The sequence below is a fragment of the Dendrobates tinctorius genome, unplaced genomic scaffold (genome assembly GCF_039654945.1).
Source record: "Dendrobates tinctorius isolate UK_male_01 unplaced genomic scaffold, ASM3965494v1 ptg000151l, whole genome shotgun sequence".
NCBI lineage: Eukaryota > Metazoa > Chordata > Amphibia > Anura > Dendrobatidae > Dendrobates > Dendrobates tinctorius.
The window spans coordinates 29,938,700-29,962,817 of record NW_027361818.1 but is presented as its reverse complement, the minus strand read 5'-3'; the positions used below and the strand labels follow the sequence as shown (position 1 = coordinate 29,962,817).

At 42.4% G+C, this 24,118-nt stretch overlaps 1 protein-coding gene across 1 annotated transcript in view; it reads left to right on the top strand.

Moving 5' to 3' along the window:
- LOC141050277 (alpha-2,8-sialyltransferase 8F-like) overlaps positions 1-24,118 on the top strand; it is a 173,447-nt gene that overhangs the window by 29,576 nt on the left and 119,753 nt on the right. The window contains exon 2 of the mRNA XM_073547164.1: positions 12,250-12,330. Within this exon, the coding sequence (XP_073403265.1) occupies positions 12,250-12,330 (81 nt within the window). The remainder of the gene's footprint in view (positions 1-12,249; positions 12,331-24,118) is intronic.

Sequence of the window (24,118 nt, the reverse complement as noted above, 5' to 3'; positions counted from 1 at the left end):
TAATACTGACATTTAGGGTTTTAGAACCCAACATCGAGAGTATAAAGTTGGTTTATTTGCGGATGACCTGTTTTTGACTCTACTCGATCCTGGAAATCCATGGCTACATTGACTTTGGAATTGGAGCTCTTTACTAGGGCCTCCTATTTTAAGGTCAACAAACACAAATCTAATTATCTGACTTTTAATTTGGACAACCTGGAGATTGAAGATCTTAAGAAGGAGAATGAGTTCACCTGGGAGGAAAAAGGGGTAAAATACCTGGGGATAACTATAACTAGTAATCTACTGAATATTATTAAAACAAACTTGAATGAGATCCTCAGGATTGTCTCTCTCAACACTTCTTTCCATGCTGGACTAGATCTTTCTTTATTTGGAAGAATATTGACTATTAAAACTATTACTTTGCCGAAGATTCTCTACTTCTTTAGGGCTTTGCCTTTGACTATCCCTCATAAATTCATCAATAAGATTCAAAATTTGATTAATTCTTTTATTTGGGGAGGGAAAAAGGCTAGAATCTCGAGAGACTTACTGTATAAAAACAAACGTAATGGAGGCTCAGGTTTGCCAAATATACATGCGTACTAGCAGGCGCTGTTGATCAAACAAAGCTGGTTCTGGTTTTGTGACAAGATTCGACCTGCCTGGACTGACTTGGAAGATGATGTGGGTAGACATGTATCAGCAAACGAGCATTTCTTTAATTTTATATTTCATTACCTGAGGCTGATCTCATCCCACCCAATTTTTAAGCCAATCATACTTGCATGTAGAATATTCTTAAAGCCTTCAAAAACGTACAACAATCGGGTCCAATTCAGGAAATTCCCTTTACAACTACTTGTCTCTGTATACAACTTTCCCCTGTCGGAGTCTTGGCTTTGTTCAGATATTAAAAGAGTTGGAAGCCTCTACGAGGGAGACGAATTTCTCACCTTTAGTAATGTTAAATCTAAATACAACTTGCCATCTTCCGAATTAGTGCTCTTTTTAATCCTAAAGGAGTACATTCAGAAACTTAAAAAAATCAAAAACATTAACCTGGAGATATTGGTATCATTGCTGTGCAACGCTAATAACAAAAATATTTGGAGTTTAAAAAATGTATATAACTACTTAATAATATAATAATAATAATAAATTTTATTTCTATAGTGCCGACATATTCCACAGCACTTTACATTTCAGAGGGGACTTGTACAGACATTAGACATTACAGCATAACAATAATCACATAGATTATAACAGATACCAAGAGGAGTGAGGGCCCTGCTCGCAAGCTTACAGTCTATGAGGAAAAGGGGAGACACGAAAGGTGGGTGGTAACAGTTACCCTGATTGTATGGACCAGTCATAATGTTAAGTGTGTAACAGTACAGACACAGAGGGCTAATGGATGCATAAAGCATGTGGGAACATGATGCGGGGAACCTGGTTATGGTAAAACTTTTGGCTGTGCCACTCAGGGATAGATTAGGTTAATGTGTTGAGGCAGTAGGCCACTCTGAATAAATGCGTTTTCAGGGCACGCTTAAAATTGTGGGGATTGGGGACTAATCGTATTGACCTGGGAAGTGCATTCCAAAGAATTGTGGCTCCCTGCTTAGAGTGTAGCAGAGCACCTTTGGTGGCTCCCTGCTTGGAACACGAAACGTGTTGGGAGGTGGGTAGAGTTAGAATACATAAAAGAGCGGGAAGGTATAGGATTTCAGGGTCAGTCAGTCGGAGAGAGTCACTCAGAGAGGAGTGAGGAAAGGAGATGCCTGGAAGAGGGATGGATGAAGGCGGTGCTGCAGCAGATCTCAGTGACCTGGGTCTGCTAGCATGGGAAAGGAAAGAGAAAGACATTGAACAGAAACCTGATCTTCCATAAGAAGGAAAGACTAGTACGGAACGTAGGAGTAAAAGGGAACAGAGGACGTAGGTTAGAGGAAGAACCCTGCCTAGAAGTTCTAAGCGCAAGGTCGGGGCCCGGTCCCCGAGGTTGTATGGACACTAATGGTTCTGCAGCAGACACCTGTGGAGTAGTGGGCTGTAAATGCACTACTCCCATCTAAGACTTGGGTGAACAACAGCAACATTGATAGTGAACCGGGACTCAGGAGTAAGGAGTCCCCGAAGCAGGCTACAGCTGTCTGCCATACAAGTAGAGTTCTTGGGAACATCTGTCAGGAGGAACTCCAGTGTAACTCAGTACTAGGAGATCTTCACACTTAAAGGCGCTATAGAGGAGACGTTCAGAAAGGCACATGTTGGCGGAGTGTTGGAAAGGAGCGTCCTATCTTGCCTGGAGGTCGACTGTGTTCCTGACCCGGAGGACAGGGCATGGAGGCAGGCACCTGTGTGTACTACAGACTGTGAGTAAAGCTTTGGAACTACAAGCCATGGTGTCCTCCATTCATTCCTGCGCCAACACACCTGGTACCGCTACATCTGGGTTCCAGCTTCTACACTGCCTGCGCCTCTCAGCTACCCCTACATCTACATTGCCCTGGGACTACAGCTTCACCTGTGGGGAGCTTCACCATCTTGGCTGCAACACACCACCAGTCCCAGGGGATCTGCATGCAGCGTCGGCTTAACATCTCCCTTGCCGAACACCACAGGTGGCGTCACAAACTATTCATCAATTCTATTTCATTGTTCATTCACCCCCTTTTGCCATGGAGCCCCAGGACCACGGACCGGGTCACAGCTTCCCTGACAACTCCCATTGAGATCAACGGGCCCGGTGCCGAGTACCCCGATAGCCCTGGTCGGGCGCACCAGACACATGCAGGATTCAGTGAAGTTGCTGGAAATAATTAAATACCATTATATATGCTGCAAAGATGAATGATAGAGGTTGGACACATGCAGGAATCAGTGAAGTTGCTGGAAATAGTTAAATACCATTATATATGCTGCAAAGATGAATGATAGAGGTTGGACACATGCAGGATTCAGTGTAGTTGCTGGAAATAGTTAAACACCTGTATGAAGAGAATAGAGATGCGTGTTAGATTCAGCCATGTTATAACTGCCAGCGTACTTTGATACATGTACTTCGATTACATGTACATAAATGCCCCCCTACTTCAATGGTGATGTGGTTAGCTCCAAAAATGCATACATGAGGAGGTGGGAGTCTGAATTGAATGTGGCCATAGAAGACAAGCAATGGGATAGCGCCATCAGATTCACCTACCAGTCTAATATTTCAATGACTCTTCACGAATCATATTTCAAGATTCTAACCAGGTGGTATTTTACCCCTATTAGATTATCGCATATAAACAAGGAGCATTCTCCCCTTTTTTGGAGGAACTGTGGTCAACAAGGAAACCTTTTTCAACTTTTCTGGGGCTGCCCGAAGATTAAAGATCTTTGGAACAGAGTGTCACTGCATATCAATTCCTTTTTCCAAAATTTTAAAATCACTCCCCAAAGAGCTTTGCTGTCTCTAGACTTGGAACTTGTTGACCCGTCAGTTAAATTTGTTATCATACATATCTTTCTAGTAGTAAAGAATACAATTGCTTACTGGTGGAAAAAATCTGACCCACCATTATTTTGTGAAATTTTGGACAGATTTCATCAGCATAGTTCCATAGAGAAGAGATTTGCAACCGTTAATGATGGATTAATCAGATATTCCAACAAATGGAAGGTTTGGAACACTAAATTCTGTAACACTTAATTATACTTGGTGTGGTTTGAATTCGCTAACTTGGCTTCATATATATGTGCATTGTATGGGTTTTGATACATTACTTATGTATATTCATGTACTTGTATGGCATTGTTAAAAAGACTTCAGTTCTCTACTTTTTATTCCCTTAATCCTCTTTCCAACCCTTTTCCCTTTGTTATTTCCCTTTCTTTCCCTTCTTTCCCTCCCCTTTTCCCAACCCTTGTTATTTACTAAAATCCAATAAAAATGTTTGAAAACAAAAATTTTTTGATATTATATTGCTCATCATGTTATGTCTTCATGGGTACATTTTGGTGATATCTAAACCTCATAAAAAGTTCAAATTGTACATTTTGGTGATATATATAACACTAAAAAAAGTACTGAGAAATTTGTCTGGATTCACTTAGGCCTCTTTCACACATCAGGTTTTCGGCGTCAGGCGCGATCCGGCGCTTTTGACTAAAACCGGATCCGGCGAAATGCAATGCCGGATCCGGTTTCCCCCCCATTGACTTGCATTAGAGCCGGATCGAGCCGGATGGCCATGCGTTTCATCCGATTTTCGCCGGATCCGGCAATGTGACGCGATCCGGCGTCTGGAAAAAATGGCTACTGTAACGTTTTTTGTCTCCGGTGAAAAAGCCGGACACGCCGGATCCGGCGTGTCCGGCTTTTTCATACAATGAAAGCCTATGAGCGCCGCAATGCGCCTGATCCGGCGATAGCCGGATCCGGCGGCCGGATCCGGTTTCTTTGGTCTGAGCATGCTCAGTAGCTCTGCCCACAGGACATATATAAAAGCAAGACAATGGGACCCTCAGCCCCACCCAACATGCCACCCAAGCCAAGAACCAGGAGCAGGAGAAGGCAGCAGACATCTGCAGCAGCAGCACCATCAGCACCACCCCAAATGGAGCAGCATGCTGAACAACGGGAGGGGAGTCCAGCAGCAGATGAGAGACGGTAATTATCAAATCCCCCATTCCTCCAAACTAGGGCTATGGAATATCAAGATATTCATTGGCCCTTTGTTTCTCTTTATTCAACAGCCGCCCAATAGATGCAGCAGCAGCAGCAGCAATGGCAGCAGCAGAAACACCACCCACAGCCATGGAGTCTGGCCATGAGGAAGACAGCACATCTTCTGGGAGCCCTCCCTCGCATCGTCAGCGTTTGACGGTAAGTTTTTATTTCCAAAATCCATCATCTCTGTAATATACACTCACTGGCCACTTTATTAGGTACACCTGTCCAACTGTGTGTTAAGACTTAATTTCTAATCAGCCAATCACATGGCGGCAACTCAGTGCATTTAGGCATGTAGACATGGTCAAGACAATCTCCTGCAGTTCAAACCGAGCATCAGTATGGGGAAGAAAGGTGATTTGAGGGCCTTTGAACGTGGCATGATTGTTGGTGCCAGAAGGGCTGGTCTGAGAATTTCAGAAACTGCTGATCTACTGGGATTTTCACGCACAACCATCTCTAGGGTTTACAGAGAATGGTCCGAAAAAGAAAAAAAATCCAGTGAGCGGCAGTTCTGTGGCCGGAAATGCCATGTTGATGCCAGAGGTCAGAGGAGAATGGGCAGACTGGTTCGAGCTGATAGAAAGGCAACAGTGACTCAAATTGCCACCCGTTACAACCAAGGTAGGCAGAAGAGCATCTCTGAACGCACAGTGCGTCGAACTTTGAGGCAGATGGGCTACAGCAGCAGAAGACCACACTGGGTACCACTCCTCTCAGCTAAGAACAGGAAACTGAGGCTACAATTTGCACAAGCTCATCGAAATTGGACAGTAGAAGATTGGAAAAACGTTGCCTGGTCTGATGAGTCTCGATTTCTGCTGCGACATTCGGATGGTAGGGTCAGAATTTGGCGTAAACAACATGAAAGCATGGATCCATCCTGCCTTGTATCAACGGTTCAGGCTGGTGGTGGTGGTGTCATGGTGTGGGGAATTTTTTCTTGGCACTCTTTGGGCCCCTTGGTACCAATTGAGCATCGTTGCAACGCCACAGCCTACCTGAGTATTGTTGCTGACCATGTCCATCCCTTTATGACCACAATGTACCCAACATCTGATGGCTACTTTCAGCAGGATAATGCGCCATGTCATAAAGCTCGAATCATCTCAGATTGGTTTCTTGAACATGACAATGAGTTTACTGTACTCAAATGGCTTCCTCAGTCACCAGATCTCAATCCAATAGAGCATCTTTGGGATGTGGTGGAACGGGAGATTCGCATCAGGGATGTGCAGCCGACAAATCTGCGCCAACTGTGTGATGCCATCATGTCAATATGGTCCAAAATCTCTGAGGAATGCTTCCAGCACCTTGTTGAATCTCTGCCACGAAGAATTGAGGCAGTTCTGAAGGCAAAAGGGGGTCCAACCCCTTACTAGCATGGTGTACCTAATAAAGTGGCCAGTGAGTGTATGTCTATTCATTGCCTTTTATTTCAAAACAGGAATCACAAGATGAAGAGGAGCTCCCAGAAGAAGAAGGAAGGGGTGGACAGACACCTGGAGTGGGCTCACAATTGGTAAGTTTTTTGCATCAAACGCAGAAACACAACATCACACTACACACAACACATAGAAAACAATGTTCTGCAGACCACACACAGCAAACAAATGCCTACATCCAAAGACATAACATTTTTTGTTTTCTTCTCTAGTCTTCCCAATCTGGTGCTCGGCCAAGAGGTCCTCGCAGTGCCTCCCAGGGTCGTCGGCGACAGCAACGCGGCGGTCACCAGCGTGTAAGTATAAATATTTTTGCTTTGTTTTTTTTGCACTTTTTATTTCATTTCTTTTGTGGAGGCTAATTATGTTATTTTTGTCTTTTTCTTTAACAGACTTCACAGCGTGCTCCCGACTCTGATGGTGAGGATGGAGGGATTGATGTGGACCGCCTCATCGATCTCGTCAGAGAAAGGGAGCCGCTCTGGAATATGGCTGACCGCCGCCACGCTGACCTGATCGTTACCCGACGACTCTGGGAGGAAATCTGTTCGCTCCTTGTGGGCCGCTGGGAGGACCTCGATGCTCGGGCCCAGATTAAAGAGCGTAAGTATATACAGTACCGGTTGCTTGATTTAAACCAGTGTTTCCCGAACTCCAGTCCTCGTGGTCCCCACGGATCATGTGTTCAGGATTTCTATTTACTTTGGAAATCCTGAAAACGACCCCTGGGGACCATGAGGACTGGAGTTTGGGAAACACTGATGCTGTATACTAACCACTTTGTCCTTTCTCGTTTCAGGGGAGAGAATTGTGAAGCGGTGGCGGTCTGTGAGGGATCGTTTCAAGAAGGAGTTCAATAAAGAGATGCGGGCCCCGAGTGGATCTGGAGGACGCAGGAGCAAGTACAAGTACGCACAAGCCCTGTCGTAAAGGTAAATATTACACACCACATGTGACAAAAAAATGTTTAGATGTAACTTTTTTTTTTCAGCCAGGGCCATACCATGTCACTATTTTAATTGTTTTTTTTTCTCTTTATTCCACAGCACGGTGAGCAGCACTCGGGAGCCTGCACGATTGGACCCTTCTGAGGCGATCCCTGAGGAGACCGGCACCGAGGGACACTTCGACCGCCCCGGTACATCTGCACCTTCCCAGCCTTCCCACGCATTCGACCCATCTGTCCCATCCACCAGCACAGGAGCATCGTGGCCGCCTACATTACATGAAGCTGCTGGTGAGGAGATTGCTTTCCCTTTACCCCACCCTTCTGCCCCTGCCACCTCTAGTACACCTGCAGGTACTGGGCGGCAGCGGCAGAGGGGTCAGGAAAAGAGTTATGCGCCAGAGTTCTTGCATCTGAATGCATCTTTCCAGAACTGTCTAAAAGTCTTGTCAGAGCAAATCTCCGCAGGCTTTCAGCAGATCAACTCCAGCATTCTGGAGGTGAAGACACTTCTGCAAACCATGCATTCAGAAGCAAGTTCTTCGCCAAACCACACCTTTTTCAGGTCTGTTGTGGAGCGCATGGAAACGCTATCTCCTACCCAGCAGATGCATGTAATGCATTCGTGCCACGGTGCTCTACAGCAGGTTACCTCCCAACCTCCACCTCCCACCACTGTAGTTCCTCCACCTGCACCCCCTCCAGCCACTTTCCATCCTCCCCCTCCTATTACATCTGCACCCCCTCCAGCCACTTTCCATCCTCCCCCTCCTATTACATCTGCACCCCCTCCAGCCACTTTCCATCCTCCCCCTCCTATTACATACCAGCAACCTCCCCAGTACCAGCAACCTCCCCAGTACCAGCAACCTCCCCAGTACCAGCAACCTCCCCAGTACCAGCAACCTCCCCAGTACCAGCAACCTCCCCAGTACCAGCAACCTCCCCAGTACCTGCAAACTCCCCAGTACCAGCAACCTCCCCAGTACCAGACATCTCCCCACTTCCAGCAACCTGCCCCATATCAAACTCCTTCCCCGTACCAAACTCCTTCCCCATACAACTTTCCATCAACATCATCTGCTCCTACAGTCCCTGCCCAACCCTCCACTCCACCGCCCACCACCTCTTCTGCCTCCCACATGTCCACCCATTCTGTAGCTTTTTCCACACCATCACCTCTAACTGTTCCTTCCCCACCACGATCCCAATCCTCTCTCCACACTCCCAGTGTCGAAGTGTCCCGCAGCCCCTCCAGCAGTATTTCCACCCCACACTACACAGATTTATGATGTGTTTTGTAATAAAAATGCCCATGTTTTTTTCAAATCTTTATTAAAAAAGTTTTTTTAACTTTAAAAACAGTTTACAAACAAAAAAATATTTTAAATAAAAGTCAAATTATTGTTTACACTGGTTGTCTGTCATTTCTTTCTGCGGCGAAATATGTTTAAAAAAAAGGTTAAATACAGGGTATTTAAAAGGTAAAAAGGTATTCAAAACCAGGTATATAACTGTGGGTAAATTTTAGCTTTTTGCCACAGTTGTGTTCCTGGTTGTGTTTGAAGCAAAGTATTTCACCTAAAAAGTTGTGTTTATTGTTGGTGATTTCCTAACAATGTACACAACTTTTGTTAAAAGGTGAAATACTTTGCATAAAACACAACCAGGTACACACCTGTGGCCTAAAGCTAAAAATAGAGACCATGACAAGATAGCCAACTTTGGTTGGCAAAGGTATATACTGTTGGTACAGAAGGTACACAAGTTTGGTTAGGGCACAAATCTTTCACACTTTGTCATCCTGCCAGTGTACTCTGCCTTGAGGTGACATAAAGTATAGTGCAAAATTGTCCCTCATTACTGAAACCATCACAGAACTTCTAGTGGTAATGTCATGGTAATCTTGCAAGGTGGTTTCTTCAGAGGTGTCCTCAATGGAAATGGGTTCCTTGCAGATAACAAAATTGTGGAGTACCACGCAAGCTTTGATCACCTCGTCAACAGTTTCTGTCTTGAGGTTGATCGCAGTCAATAGGACCCGCCATTTGGCTGTCAGAATACCAAAGGTACATTCAACCATTCTTCTTGCTCTTGTGAGGCGGTAATTAAAAATGCGTTTTGGTCTTGTCAATCCTCTGCTAGAGTATGGTTTCAAAACGTGTTCTGACAGCTGGAAGGCTTCATCCCCTACACAGACAAATGGCATAGGTGGACCAGATGTTTGCGGCAGCGGTCTAGGTGGTGGGAACTGGAAGGTGTTTCCATACAGTTTACGCCCCATGGCAGACAGTTTGAAAACTTGAGAGTCATTGGAGCGGCCATAGGCCCCAATATCCACAGCAATAAATTTGTATTCCGCATCAGCGATGGCCATGAGGACAATTGAAAAATATTTCTTGTAATTGAAATATTCCGATCCCGATCCGGCTGGCTTTACAATGCGGATATGTTTCCCGTCCACAGCGCCCAAGCAGTTGGGAAACTGACATATCTGTTGAAACTTGTCAGCAATTTCAATCCACCTCTCTGTTGTGGGCTCTGGTAAAAACTCTTCAGCTAAGGAGTCCCACAGTGCACGGCATGTGTACTTCACTATTCCTGATATGGTGGAAATCCCGAGTCTGTACTGGAAATGCAGTGACGAAAGGGATTCTCCAGTTGCAAGAAATCTGTGGGGAATTAAAAAACAATCAATTAGTTTAAAATCACAGCATTACATACCAAAACTCAGCTATAACACTTGGAGATACAAACTACCACCAACAAGATTGCAGTGAAAGTGTGCTCTGATGCGAGCATATCCAATAAATGTGGCTTACCTTAAAGTCACCATCAGACGCTCTGCGGGTGAAACAGAGAAGCGGCAATAGGTGTCCGCTTTTCTTATGAGGTGTGCAATGCGCTCCACCAAGTAATCAAAATTCTCCATTTTCATCCGAACATATCCAAAAAATTTATCCGGGTTTCGTCGAAGGTCCATGCAGAGTGTAGAATAGACCCCACGCGTCATTCTCTTGGCTGTGATGGGGTGGATCCACAAACGTCGTCTACGATGCCTGATGCGCTGCTGTCTCGCTCTCTCCTTCTCCAGAACAATCACCCTCAAACGATTCACCTCCGCTATAAAATCTGCCAAATTCTTCAAAATATTTCCAATGACAACATCCATCTTCGCCAGTAACTTGCTCTTCTCTCCAACCTGCACTTTCTCCTCGACAACCTGTCAAAGAAGGGCTGTAGGAACATGCTATATATAGTTTTCCAGTAGCCAATCCCGTTCGGAAGGCCACAAGGGTCAATTTTAAAAACCGGATCCGGCGTAATCCGTCGAAAAACGGATAGAAAAACGGATGAACCGGATGAGACGGATCCGGTTTTGTCTGTCAAGAAAAAGACGGATCCGGCAGAAAACCGGATCCGTCACATCCGGTTCTACTAAACATTTGCCGGATCCGGCGTTCTGGCACGACGCCGGATCGCGCCTGACGCCGAAAACCTGATGTGTGAAAGTAGCCTTACTCATTTATACAGTTTTACTTGCTTTCTGTTACATTGTTGTGTTATATAAAAATCCAAAGAAACCTTGAAAAAATATTTATGGATTCATTGACTCATCAATAGACTCTAACGAGGTTCTTGTTACATTTCACTGGTATATTAAAAAACTTCCAAATCTTTTTGGGGACTCAATGATTCATTCATACATTGTAACGTGGTTATTGTTTCATTTCGCTGGAATATTAAACCATTCTGGTATATTAAACTCACAAAAAAACCCTCACAAAAAAAGCTTCCAAAAATGTTTATGGATTCAATGATTCATGTACGCAGTTTAAGGTTCTTTGTGTAAAACTAAGGTGGTTTAAAATTTTTAAAAAATGCTTGGCTTGGTATAGTTCACAAAATATTTTTGGTAAGAAAAATTGACTACTGTCATAAATACTGTAGAACCTTCTTTATGTGAAATTTCCTTTATTTGACATAAAAGCCAAGATTGGCCTGCTACAGGTGTACACTTTGATAATATTTTAATGAGGACGTTCAGCTGTTGCCTTCAAGGATGTATAGATGACCACCCTGCTTGTAATTTTTGGAAGGCTTTGCATTCTGCATAACTTTTAGGAGTGTATGAGTACCACAACTATACTTTGATCACAATATTTGAATGAAGCAGTCCAGTTGTTGCCTTCAATGGTGTATGGATGGCCCTGCTTGTATTTTTTGGCAGGCTTTGCACTGTTCAGAACTTTTATGAGTGTATGCGTTCCAAAATTATACTTTGCTCAAAATGTTAAACTTAGGTACTACAGTTGGGGCCTCCAATGGTATATGGATGACCCTGCTTGTAATATTTGGTAGGCTTTGCACTTGGTGGATAGCCTTTATGAGTCTAGGAATACCAATACATGAAAATTTGAATAGAATGTGTATGAGGCCTCCTTTTTGACTAATAAAGGGTGTATCTGAGTCCCTCTTATATCACATTTTTGGCAGTCCTTGCTTACTTCATAAATTACACTGAGATTTCCAAATTTTTACTAAAAATTTTGGTTTACTAACATTTTTTAAATCCTGTTTAAATTTTGCCTTTTATAAAAGTTAATATTGAGGAAAGAATGATTTTTAACATTTATTTCATGTAAACTCCAATTTTTTGCCGATTTTCAATTTTTTTTGTCAGTCCTTAAAGTGGACTAAAAGTGTAAGGAGATTGTTCTCAGCAGCGATCTCGGAGTCAGAGATGCTTCCAGGGGAATTGCTCGGTTCGGGTAATAAGAATGTGAGCATTTTAGTGTTTACTCATCTCTATTGGGAAGCCAAGAAGATGCTGGGAGCAAGTGTGGGTCTCCTTTGCGGAACTTAAGTGCACTCGGGTGTTAAGCATGATTTTGGGCTTTTAAAAAAAAAAAAGAAAAAGTTTCAATACAGGCAGTATAGATATTTTTGATAAGATGGTCATACAAAGCCTAAAATCTATTGAAATAAAGGATAGGCTTTGTATGTTTAGGCTGTATTATCATTAATCATTTTACTATGCTAGACCATTAATACTTTTACTATCCTAGGTCCTTTATTAGATAGAATTGTGCAAATGATATGTGCAAGTCCCAGCTTGACCTAACCCAACTTCTGCATTATGGTTACAGGCCTAGGAGGACCTACATGGAACTTTCGGAAGCCGAATGTCTGCACCTGAAATCTCTCATATTAAATTCTACCATGAAAAAGTGAGTAACGACTGGAGGTTCCCGTCATCCAGGAGCAGCACAGACAACAGATCCATTTTATTTGTTATTTGTGCTATGAATTCGTTATGTGACCTCTCACCACTTGGGGAATCCTTCTTGAATCAGTCTACTTATGGATTCGCTCAGTAAGCCTTTACTCAATTTGATACACTTGTGAAAATTACTGCACCCTCCAATAATCACATGGCAAACCACCGAAATTCATGGTTTATAAGACAATAAAAAAGGGAAAATAATTAACTCATCTCCTGTGACGTCAGGTTTTACGTTCATACAACTTGAGAAGATCAGACGCCATACGATGAAGTGACGGATGTGGCAGTACAATGGGTAGTTCCTTTAACAGTCCGAGGAGAGACAATGGAAATGTTTACATATAGATGTAAGCCATAATCCGACTATTTACTCAGGTGTAAAAGTACCAAGTGTATCACTAAGTAAATTGTCAAATCCACATTATCTCTGTCTATAGACACTCCGGAGTCATAATATAGTGTGTAAATGCCAATTACCGGGCTCAGATATCAGGAGGATGCTTGCTTTATTATCCAGCCATATAATACCCCCCCAGAACCCCACCTGGCACATCGGCCGTAAAACATACGCTTAGAGATGAGCAAATCTCCAGATATTTGATTCAAGCAGATTTGCTCATTTCATGATGGAAATTAGATAAATCAATAAATGACTCTGTAGGGAATGGGTTTCATTTTTTATAGTCCCAAGAAGTCATCAAATCTTTTGAAATTTTAATTTTAAATTAAACAAGGAAGTCAAATTTTTCCAGAAATGTAATTGACGCTGTAAATCGCAGGTGCTCCAATTGCCATGAGAAATGTCTCTATCACACTGTGGTCTCTTGGGAATGTAACTGACAGACACCTTTCAAGCTATTTAACATAAACCCAGCCTAAGTGATAAAGTGTTTCCACCATAGAAATGAATGAAAATCCAGTAATTACCAAAGAAAAGGGTATTAAATGGGAGCAAAAAGCAAAAGGTGTCAATACAATACATGTCAGTAATACATGTCCCTGTGTGTGTAAGTTTGGAAGATGCCCTTATGCAAATCCACCTATGCTTAGGATCCCTCCTACAGCCGATCCACCAAATGTATATATTGTAAGGAAGTAGCTGAAAGCATCCTTTATGAGAGGTATGTGTCACGGAGGTGGCTAGCCTCCATGATGTAGGTATCGTAGACGAAGGCTTCAGCAGCAGTCAATCGCTGCAAGGGTTTTCTTAATAGGCCTAGATTTGGGGTCTGGGTTCTAGGAGCGACCAGAAGAGCTGGGTGGGACTGGCCTTTCCTATACCTACATTACAGGTTTTAGTTGGACTATTTAAGACAGCTGAGCTGCCTTAGTACTGTGTGTGTGTGGGAGGTGGAAAGACCGTTAATAGTGGACAGACTGTGTCCGTTAATAGTGACAGACTATTTCAAGTGAGTTGAAACTAAAGGGGTTTCACACATAGCGATATCGCTAGCAATATCACTAAAGCGTCACCGATTTTGTGACGCAGCAGCGATATTGCTAGCGATATCTTTATGTGTGATACTTACCTCCGACCGGCTCCCCACTGGTTATCGCTGATCGCACGAGATCGTGCAGCTCCATTTCTCGTCGGGGGCTTCCTGCTGGCGCCGACGAGCAACGCCTGGACGCGGGCGGGAGGACGTCAGGATCGCCGCGTCTGAAAGGTAAGTAATGACCGCTGCTGCGTCACTACGTCGCTGTGAGATCTGCCTGTGTGGCAGCTCACTAGCGACCATTTAGCGATGCACCAGCGATCCTGACCGGGTCGTATCGTGGTCGGGATCGCTGGTGCATCGCTAAATGTAAAGGGGCCTTAACTACCTGTGCCATTTACCAATGTCAGCACTGAGAAAGGACTGTTTGTTTTGTTTTGAAGATTGGGGCTGAAGAAAAGCTGTTTATTTTGGTTTTAAAAGTTTATGCAAGATAATAAACACTAACCTATTTTTGCCACAAGAATTTTTTGCCTGTGTGTACTGCTGCCAGATAGTGCAGTCCCCTTACAACACATATTTTTGAGGGGCTGCCCTGATATGAAATGTTGCTATGGAGACTATGATTTATATGCAAGCCACTGCTATAATTGTTAATAATCTTTTAACATCAATTATTGAACCATTGCCAAAAAGGAGATAGTAAGAAATGATAGGTGCCGTAGGCACATGATCAGAAAGCAGAATATGGCAGCAGTCTGCCGTACAGGTGAGGTATCTACTATTGTCAAAATGATCTAGTAAAACAGTTGTGCAAAAACAGTCAATTTTTATTTATTTATTTTACTTTTTTCAACTAAATTCCACCCCTTTTGCAATGGTAGGTATAACTTCAAAACACAGCACCTGCAACATGTAATGTGATGTGTATGGGTGTAATATAGCTATAGAACAAAAGTTAATTCCCGCTACACAAAAGCAGTTGCACAAAAACTCATTAAAGTCTCTTGTGACAAGTAAATACACCATCTCTAACTGAAACACTGATTTCTGCTTTATATTCCCAGGAAAAAAAATTGTGCTGTGTAGCTGCTGCTTTCTAGCGCATTAAGAAAGACAAGAAAATGTGTAATTTTATTTCAAATACTGCAGCATCATATCTCTGAGCAATCATGATAGTCTAGTATTCCTCCCCTATCGCTCACTCTCTTGACTATCAATTGAATCTCTATTACAGTACAGACCAAAAGTTTGGACACACCTTCTCAAGCAAAGAGTTTTCTTTATTTTCATGACTATGAAAATTGTAGATTTACTCTGAAGGCATCAAAACTATGAACAAAAAAGTGTGAAACAACTGAAAATACTGTATGTCTTATATTCTAGGTTCTTCAAAGTAGCCACCTTTTGCTTTGATTACTGCTTTGCACACTCTTGGCAAGTCTCTTCTGCTTGTTGCCTGTCCTTAGCAGTGGTTTCCTAGCAGCTATTTTACCATGAAGGCCTGCTGCACAATGTCTCCTCTTAACAGTTGTTGTAGAGATATGTCTGCTGCTAGAACTCTGTGTGGCATTGACCTGGTCTCTAATCTGAGCTGCTGTTAACCTGTAATTTCTGAGGCTGGTGACTCGGATGAACTTATCCTCCGCAGCAGAGTTGACTCTTGGTCTTCCTTTCCTGGGGCGGTCCTCATGTGAGCCAGTTTCTTTGTAGTGATTGATGGTTTTTGTCACTGCACTTGGGGACACTTTCAAAGCTTTCCCAATTTTTCGGACTGACTGACCATCATTTCTTAAAGTAATGATGGCCACTCGTTTTTCTTTACTCAGCTGCTTTTTTCTTTCCATAATGCAAATTCTACCAGTCTATTCAGTAGGACTATCAGCTGTGCATCCACCAGACTTCTGCACAACACAACTGATGGTCCCAACCCCATTTATAAGGCAATAAATCCCACTTATTAAACCTGACAGGGCACATCTGTGAAGTGAAAACCATTTCCAGTGATTAATTCAAAGTTTTGATGCCTTCAGAGTGAATCTACAATTTTCATAGTAATGAAAATAAAGAAAACTCTTTATTTTGAAGGTGAGAAGGTGTGTCCAAACTTTTGGTCTGTACTGTATATACTGTATATGCAGATTAATACACACATCTTCTTCAGTGCTGCAGTAATACAACACACATTGTCTGAAGAATTTGTCCAATGTTTTAACCTTTCCTATCTTTAATACTAGGCTGTGAGCTCTGATGTGCTCTTGCTATCCTAAAATTACCCCAAAATGGCTGCTGCATTCCCTGCCTAAGATTTCACACAGGCTACAACAGTTCTACTTGATTGACTGCTCTATAGCATCTGATGTGATAGCTGCAAAGCATTAGTGGGAAGCCTTAGAGATTGCACCTGAAGTCATGTGACTGATTCAATCTTCTCTAATATGTAAAAAAGGTGACTTATTATTAGTCACTGCCCATTGTTCAAGCTTATGTACTGTAGATCCTTCTTAATCCTTTCTCTGTCTTCTCTAGTGCTAGTTATCCCTCTTAGCTTTGCATAGTCTGCAAATGTGATCAGTTTACCTTCAGTTCCCTTATCTAGATCATTTATAAAAATGTTGAACAACACTGGGGCCAGGACAGAGCCTTGTGGAACCCACTTGTAACATTAGGGCCAGAGAAGAGCCTTATAGTACCCCACTTAAAATACTCTTGCAATTGGATGTGCAAACATTTATCACCACCCTGAGTATAATCACTGAGCCACTTATGAATCCACCTAACCATAGCCTTGTCCATTCCATACTTGGTCATTTTTTTTAATAATGATATTATGAGATGCTTTATAAAATGCTTTGTTGAAGTTACATTTACCGCATTTCCCTGATCTACCCAGTCAGTGATTCCATCTTAGAAGGAAATTACCCTATATACTCGAATATAAGCTGAGATTTTCAGCCCATTTTTTTTAGACTGAAAGTCCCCCTCTCGGCTTATATTCGAGTCACATACACCAGGGGGTCAGAGGGGGAGGGGGGTGGGGGTGTCAGGTCATACTTACCCATCCTGGCGCGGTCTCTGCAGCCCCCAGCTTCTCCGCGATCTCCCTTACTTCCTTCAGCGGTCACATGGTACCGCTCATTAAACTAATGAATATGCGCATATTCAAGAGTTTAATAAGCCGTACCACGTGACCGCTGAAGGCAGGAAGGGAAACCGTGGGAGAACGGGGCTGCAGAGACCGCGCCAGAACGGGTAAGTATAGCGATATTCACCTGTCTGGGGTCCATCACTGCTTGCTGCTGTCTGGCACGTCATCTGTCAGTGACGTTCAGACAGCAAAGGGCGCGGTGACGTGGTTAGTGTGCGCCGCACCCCCTGCAGTCTGAATGTCACTGACAGATGACGTGCCAGACAGCAGCAAGTAGCGATGGACCCTGGACAGGTGAATATCTCAGGTGCAAGCAGTGACACCGGCACCTGGCCCCAGCGACAGAGAGGTGAGTATGTCATTTTATTTATTTTTAAATGCAGCAGTGGCAGCACATGGGGGCATAATCTATGGAGCATCTTATGGGGGCATAATCTATGGAACATCTTATGGGGCCATAACCTTTATGGAGCAGCATGTGGGAATTATTATTCTATGGAGCATCTTAGGGGGCCATTAATAAACCTTTGTGCAGCATTATATGGGGTGTATTTTGTATGGAGCATCTTATGGGGCTATCATGAACTGTATGGGGCATTATATGGGGCTCCTGATTCAATATGGATATTTAAAAACATTTATCCTACTGATGTCTCAATTAATTTTACTTTTATTGGTATCTATTTTTATTTTTTAAATTCACCAGTTGCTGCTGCATTTTCCACCCTAGGCTTATACTGGAGTCAATAAGTTTTCCCAGTTTTTTGTGGCAAAATTAGGGGGGTCAGCTTATACTCGAGTACATATGGTAGATTGTCTCACATGACTTGTTTGCTGCAAACCCATGCTGGCTCTGGTTCATTACTGTATTCTTATCCCAGTGCTTACATACCTGCTGTATAATAATTTGTGCACAGATCTTTCCTGGTATAGAAGTAAGGCTCACTGGCCTGTAATTTCCTGGCTATGTCTGCTTTTCTTTTTTGAGGATAGGGACAACATTTTCCCTTCTCCCATCTTCTGGGACTTCTCCTGTCTTCCAGGATTTTTCAAAGATTCTGGCTAGTGGTTCTGCAGTTTCCTCTGCTAACTCTTTCTGTCCCCTAGGATGTAATTAATCTGGACCAGGAGATGTAGATTCATGTACAGTAAATTAGCTCCGTGTTCCCTCACCATCTTTCTGTTTATAGATAACGCTGATTCTTCGATGGCCCCATGGAGATCAGTTGATGCTACATATGCCTTCTTAGAGAACACAGATGCAAAATAGGAATTTAAAAGTTCAGCCTTCTCAGCATCATTTTTGACCACTTCACCCTTTTCATCCTGTAAAAATTCTGTAGCATCTTGAACTGGTCTTTTGGTTTTGATATACCCCAAAATCCCTTTTTACTGCTTTTGGTCTCCCTTACAAGCCTTACTTCATTACTGGCTTCAGCTCTTCTAACTTTTGCCTTGCATTCCCTGCAGACAGCATTATATTCTTCTTTACATATATCCCCCTCATCCTGGTCTCTTTAAATTCTTCTAATTCTTCTATCTCTTCAGGATTGTTACCGATTGTGATGTGATAATTTCATTTAACAACATCTACTATCCTACTTTGACATTTCTGTCCTTTAGAACATCTGGCCATTGGACCTTTCCTACCCTCTTTCTGAGTCCATTAACATCTACCTTTCTGAATTCCAACTTTAAAGTCTGAGTCCTCACTGGTCTTCTTTATCTTGTAATCCAAAATTTGAAGATATCATGATGGATGCCTCCTAAATTCCAAGCAGCCACCTTTACGTCCTCAACTATTTCTTCCCTGTTGATAAGAATTAGGTCCAAGATTTCAGATCCTCTTATTTTCTCTTCTACCTTTTGAAAGATAAAGTTTTCTGCAAGAGAGGTTAAGAATTTTCTGAATCCAGTACTTTTGCCTGAGATTCCCAACAAATATCTGGATAGTTAAAATCTCCCATGATCCCTGTCTGTCCAGGTGGCCTATAATAAACACTTCTCGATGTTACAGACTCTCATTGCAGAAGTAAACCAGGGTAGGAGACCTGAGAAGTGGCATAAGGAGAATTTTGTCATGTTTTTCCCCACTTTCTTATCTCATTAACAATAAGAACGTGGAAGAGGCCAGGAGCCATTTGGTGAGCTGCATTTCTTGCTACATGTTCACAGACTTACCAGTGGAAAAGCCAAACTTCACATGCCACAAATGCAGCTTGTGTCCCTGTTGGTGGAAAAGTTGCAAAATCTAGAAAAGAGGTTAGCTACATTGAAAATCATTAAGGAAGGTGAAGAGTTATTAGACAGAGCAGAATTATCTCTTCATGTTACAGAAAGAGAAGAAATTCGAAGTGCACCTGAAGAAACAGAGGAATGGAGGCATGTGACCCAGAGAAACAGGAGGATTGGAAGTCAGCTGGTGAGAGGAACAGAGGCCGCTATCTGCAGACCGGATAGAACCTCAAGAGAAATGTGCTGTCTTCCAGGTGCAAAAATTAAAGATGTGTCTGACAGGATATCAGGACTCTTCAGACCTACAGATGACTACCCATTCCTGCTACTACATGTGGGGACAAATGACACGGCAAGAAATGACCTGGAAACCATCTGCAGTGACTTTAAAAACTTAGGTAAGGAAGTGAAAGAACTGGGAGCGCAGGTGGTCTTCTCTTCCATCCTCCCAGTGGATGGCCATGGAACAAGGAGGTGGAATAAGATTCTGCAGGTGAACAACTGGCTACGTTGATGGTGCCGTCAGCAAAGATTTGGATTTCTGGATCACGGAGTGAATGACCTATACGATGGACTACTTGCTAGAGATGGGGTGCACCTTACGAAGACTGGAAAGCATGTATTTGGAAGTCGCCTTGCTACACTTGTAAGGAGAGCTTTACACTAGAACAATGTGGGAAGGGAAGCAAAAGACCAGAAAAAGCCATACACCTGACAAATGCTATTGAGAACTCTGCTATTAGAAGTGGAAAGGAAGAACAAAGACAAAAGAATCTAATTAATAAAAATATTGGAGAAAGAGAAACCAATCACAAACTAAAATGTTTCTATACTAATGCACAAAGCATGGGCAACAAACAAGGAGAATTGGAACTACTAACACAGGAAAAGAAATATGATGTCATTGGAATCACTGAAACTTGGTGGGACAATACACATGATTGGAATACAAGACTAGAAGGATACAACTTATTTGCAAGAAACAGACTTGATAAACGAGGAGGGGGTGTCGCATTGTATGTTAGAAACGCGTATATCTGCACAGAGATCCAAGCTTCAGAGACTGGGAGTTCTGTGGAAACTGTTTGGGTAAGAATACAAGGACAGAACAGTGGAAAGGACACCATTGTAGGCATTTACTACAGGCCGCCTGTGCAAGCTGAAGATATGGATGAACTCTTTATGCATCGAATGGCCAAGTTCTCCAAAAAATATGACATAGTTGTCATGGGAGATTTCAACTATCCAGACATTTGTTGGGAATCTCTCTCAGGCAAAACTAACAGGTCAAGGAAATTCTTATCCTCTCTTGCTGACAACTTTATCTTCCAAAAGGTAGGGGAGAAAACAAGGGGAACTGCTACCTTGGATCTAATCCTTATAAACAGGGAGGAAATGGTTGAGGAGGTAAAAGTGGCTGGGACCCTAGGAGGTAGCGACCATGCTATTTTAGAATTTTGGATAACTAGAGGAGGAAGACCTGTGAAGACTCAGACGTCAAGGTTAGTTTACAGAAATGCAAATTTTAAGGGATTCAGAAAGAGAATTGGAGGGATCCAATGGCTGGATATCCTTAAAGACAAAAATGTCCAGGAAGGATGGGAAATCTTGAAAAATTAGATTCTCAAGCACAATTGTTAACAATTCCGAAAAGAGGGAAGAATAGGAAGCATTTAAGGAACCCAGGATGGATGAACACAGAACTTAAGCACATGCTAAAAAGGAAGAAAGAAATGTTTATCAAATGGAAAGAGGGAGGCATATCTAAAGAAGAATATAATGATGTCTGCAGAACCTGCAGTGGATGCATCAGATTATCTAAAGCTGACAATGAGTTAAGGCTTACAAGAGACGACAAAAACAATAAAAAAGGATTTTGGGGATATGTCAAAAGTAAAAGAAAAGTCAAAAATGCTATAGGATTTTTACAGGATGAAAATGATGAAATGGTAAGACAGGATGTTGAGAAGGCCGAACTTTTAAATTCCTATTTTGCATCTGTTTTCTCTCAGAAAGGAAATGTAACATCAACTGTTCTTCACTGTCCTATTAAAGGATTGGAAGGATCCAGGATATAAACAGAAAGATAGTGAGGAAACACTTAGCTAACCTAAATGAATTCAAGTCTCCAGGTCCAGATGAATTACACCTCAAAGTACTGATGAAGTCCCCGAAGACTGGAGAAGATCAAATGTTATTGCTATCTTCAAATAGAGGAAGAAGGTGGAGCCAGGGAACTTTGAACAAATTATTAAACAACGTATGTAAGCACCTGGATAAGAATCAAGTGATTAACCAATGTCAGCATGGGTTTGTAACTAATAAGTCTTGTCAGACTTAATTTCCTTCTATGACAGAATCAGTGACTGGGTATATCAGTGAAATGCTTTAGATATTGTATGTCTTAATGTCAGCAAAGCATTTTACAAAGTATCTCACACCATCCTTATTGAAAAAAATGACTAAGTATGGAATGGACAAGGCAACTGTTAGGTGGATTCATAACTGGCTTAGTGATCGGACTTAAAGAGTGGTCGTAAATGGCTGCACATCCAGTTGGAAGAATGCCTCAAGTGGGGTACCACAGGGCTCTGTTCTTGGCCCTGTATTGTTCAACATCTTTATCAACGATTTAGATGAAGGAATTGAGGGTAAACTGATTAAATTTGTTGATGACACAAAGCTAGGAGGGATAGCTAATACTAGAGAAGAGAGAGGATTCAAAAAGATATAAATAAACTGGAGAAGTGGGCAGCAACTAACAGAATGGTTTTTAACAGGAAAAAATGCAAAGTACTACATCTGGGCGATACAAATGAAAAAAGCATATACAGAATGGGAGGAATAGGGCTAAGCAACAGCACATGTGAAAAAGACTTGGGTATACTAATAGATCACAGACTGAATATGAGTCAACAGTGTGATGCAGCAGCAAAAAAGGCAAATGCAATTCTAGGATGTATTAACAGAAGCATACAGTCTAGATCACGTGAAGTTATTATCCCCCTCTACTCCTCTTTGGCCAGACCTCATCTGGAATATTGTGTCCAGTTTTGGGTGCCACATTTAAAAAAAAAAATCAACAAACTGGAGCAAGTTCAGAAAAGAGCGACCAGAATGGTGACCGGTCTGCAAACCCTGTCTTATGAGGAAAGGTTGCAGGATTTGGGATTGTTTAGCTTGCAGAAAATAATACTGAGAGGAGACTTAATAGCTGCTACAAATATCTCAAGGGCTGTCACATTGTAGAAGGATCATCTTTATTCTCATTTGCACAAGGAAAGACTAGAAGCAATGGGAAGAATCTGAATGGGAAGAGACATAGATAAGATATTAGAAAAAACTTTTTTGACAGTTAGAGTGATCAATGAATGGAACAGGCTGCCACTGGAGGTGGTGAGTTCTCCTTCAATGGAAGTCTTGAAACAGAGGCTGCACAGACATCTGTCTGGGATGATTTAGCGAATCTGCTTTGAGCAGGGGGTTGGACCAGTGGAACCAGGAGGTCCCTTCGAACTCTACAATTCAATGTTTCTATGATTCTATAAATGGGTACCATGGAAGGGTGGATTACAGTGATCGAGGGGGCTCATGAACTGTTAATGAAGGTACATGAGTCAAGGAAAAAATGGAAGAGGACGAGGAAGAAGAGGTGGTGGGCGCACAACAGTAGGGAGATAAAGAAGATAATGATCCCCTTTCTGTTGTCCTTGTTTGATGGGATTGAATGGAGGAAACAAGCTTGAATGTTACCGTGCCACCAACACATCATTGACTTGGAAGGGCTAGACACATGAGCGCTTCTTGCTGCACTCTCTGCAAAATGATGAACATACTACCTAAACCTACTTCCTCCACTAGCCAAGTAGGGGGAGGGTAACACTCCAAATACATAATAAACCATACTGATCTCACAAGCTATTGGTCGTGTGTGAATTAAGAAGTGTTTAAACACAAACATAATGTAATATTCAATTCTTTATTATAGCGATATAAAAACATAAATAAATTAAAAGATGCCGCAAACCAAACTAGGGGGAGCAGCTGGAGTCACTAAATGGTTTTTAACAGGGAGAAATGCAAAGTACTACATCTAGGCAATAAAAATGAAAAAAAGCATATACAGAATGGGAGGAATAGGGCTAAGTGACAGCACATGTGAAAAAGACTTGGGTATACTAATAGATCACAGACTGAATATGAGTCAACAGTGTGATGCAGCAGCAAAAAAGGCAAATGCAATTCTAGGATGTATTAACAGAAGCATACAGTCTAGATCACGTGAAGTCATTATTTCCCTCTACTCCTCTTTGGTCAGACCTCATCTGGAATATTGTGTCCAGTTTTGGGCACCACATTTTAAAAAAGACATCAACAAACTGGAGCAAGTTCAGAAAAGAGCGACCAGAATGGTGACCGGTCTGCAAACCCTGTCTTATGAGGAAAGGTTGCAGGATTTGGGAATGTTTAGTTTGCAGAAGAGAAGACTGAGAGGAGACTTAATAGCTGTCTACAAATATCTAAAGGGCTGTCACATTGTAGAAGGATCAACTTTATTCTCATTTGCACAAGGAGAGACTAGAAGCAATGGGATGAAACTGAATGGGAGGAGACACAGATTAGATATTAGAAAAAACTTTTTGACAGTTAGAGTGATCAATGAGTGGAACAGGCTGCCACGAGAAGTGGTGAGTTCTCCTTCAATGGAAGTCTTCAAACAGAGGCTGGACAGACATCTGACTGGGATGATTTAGCGAATCCTGTTTTGAGCAGGGGGTTGGACCAGATGGCCCAGGAGGTCCCTTCCAACTCTACGATTCTATGATTCTATGTTACCTTATAAATATTGTAGTAAATATTTTTCGACAAATAGAGCCAGCAAACAGAATGTACAGTTGAAACCAGAAGTTTCC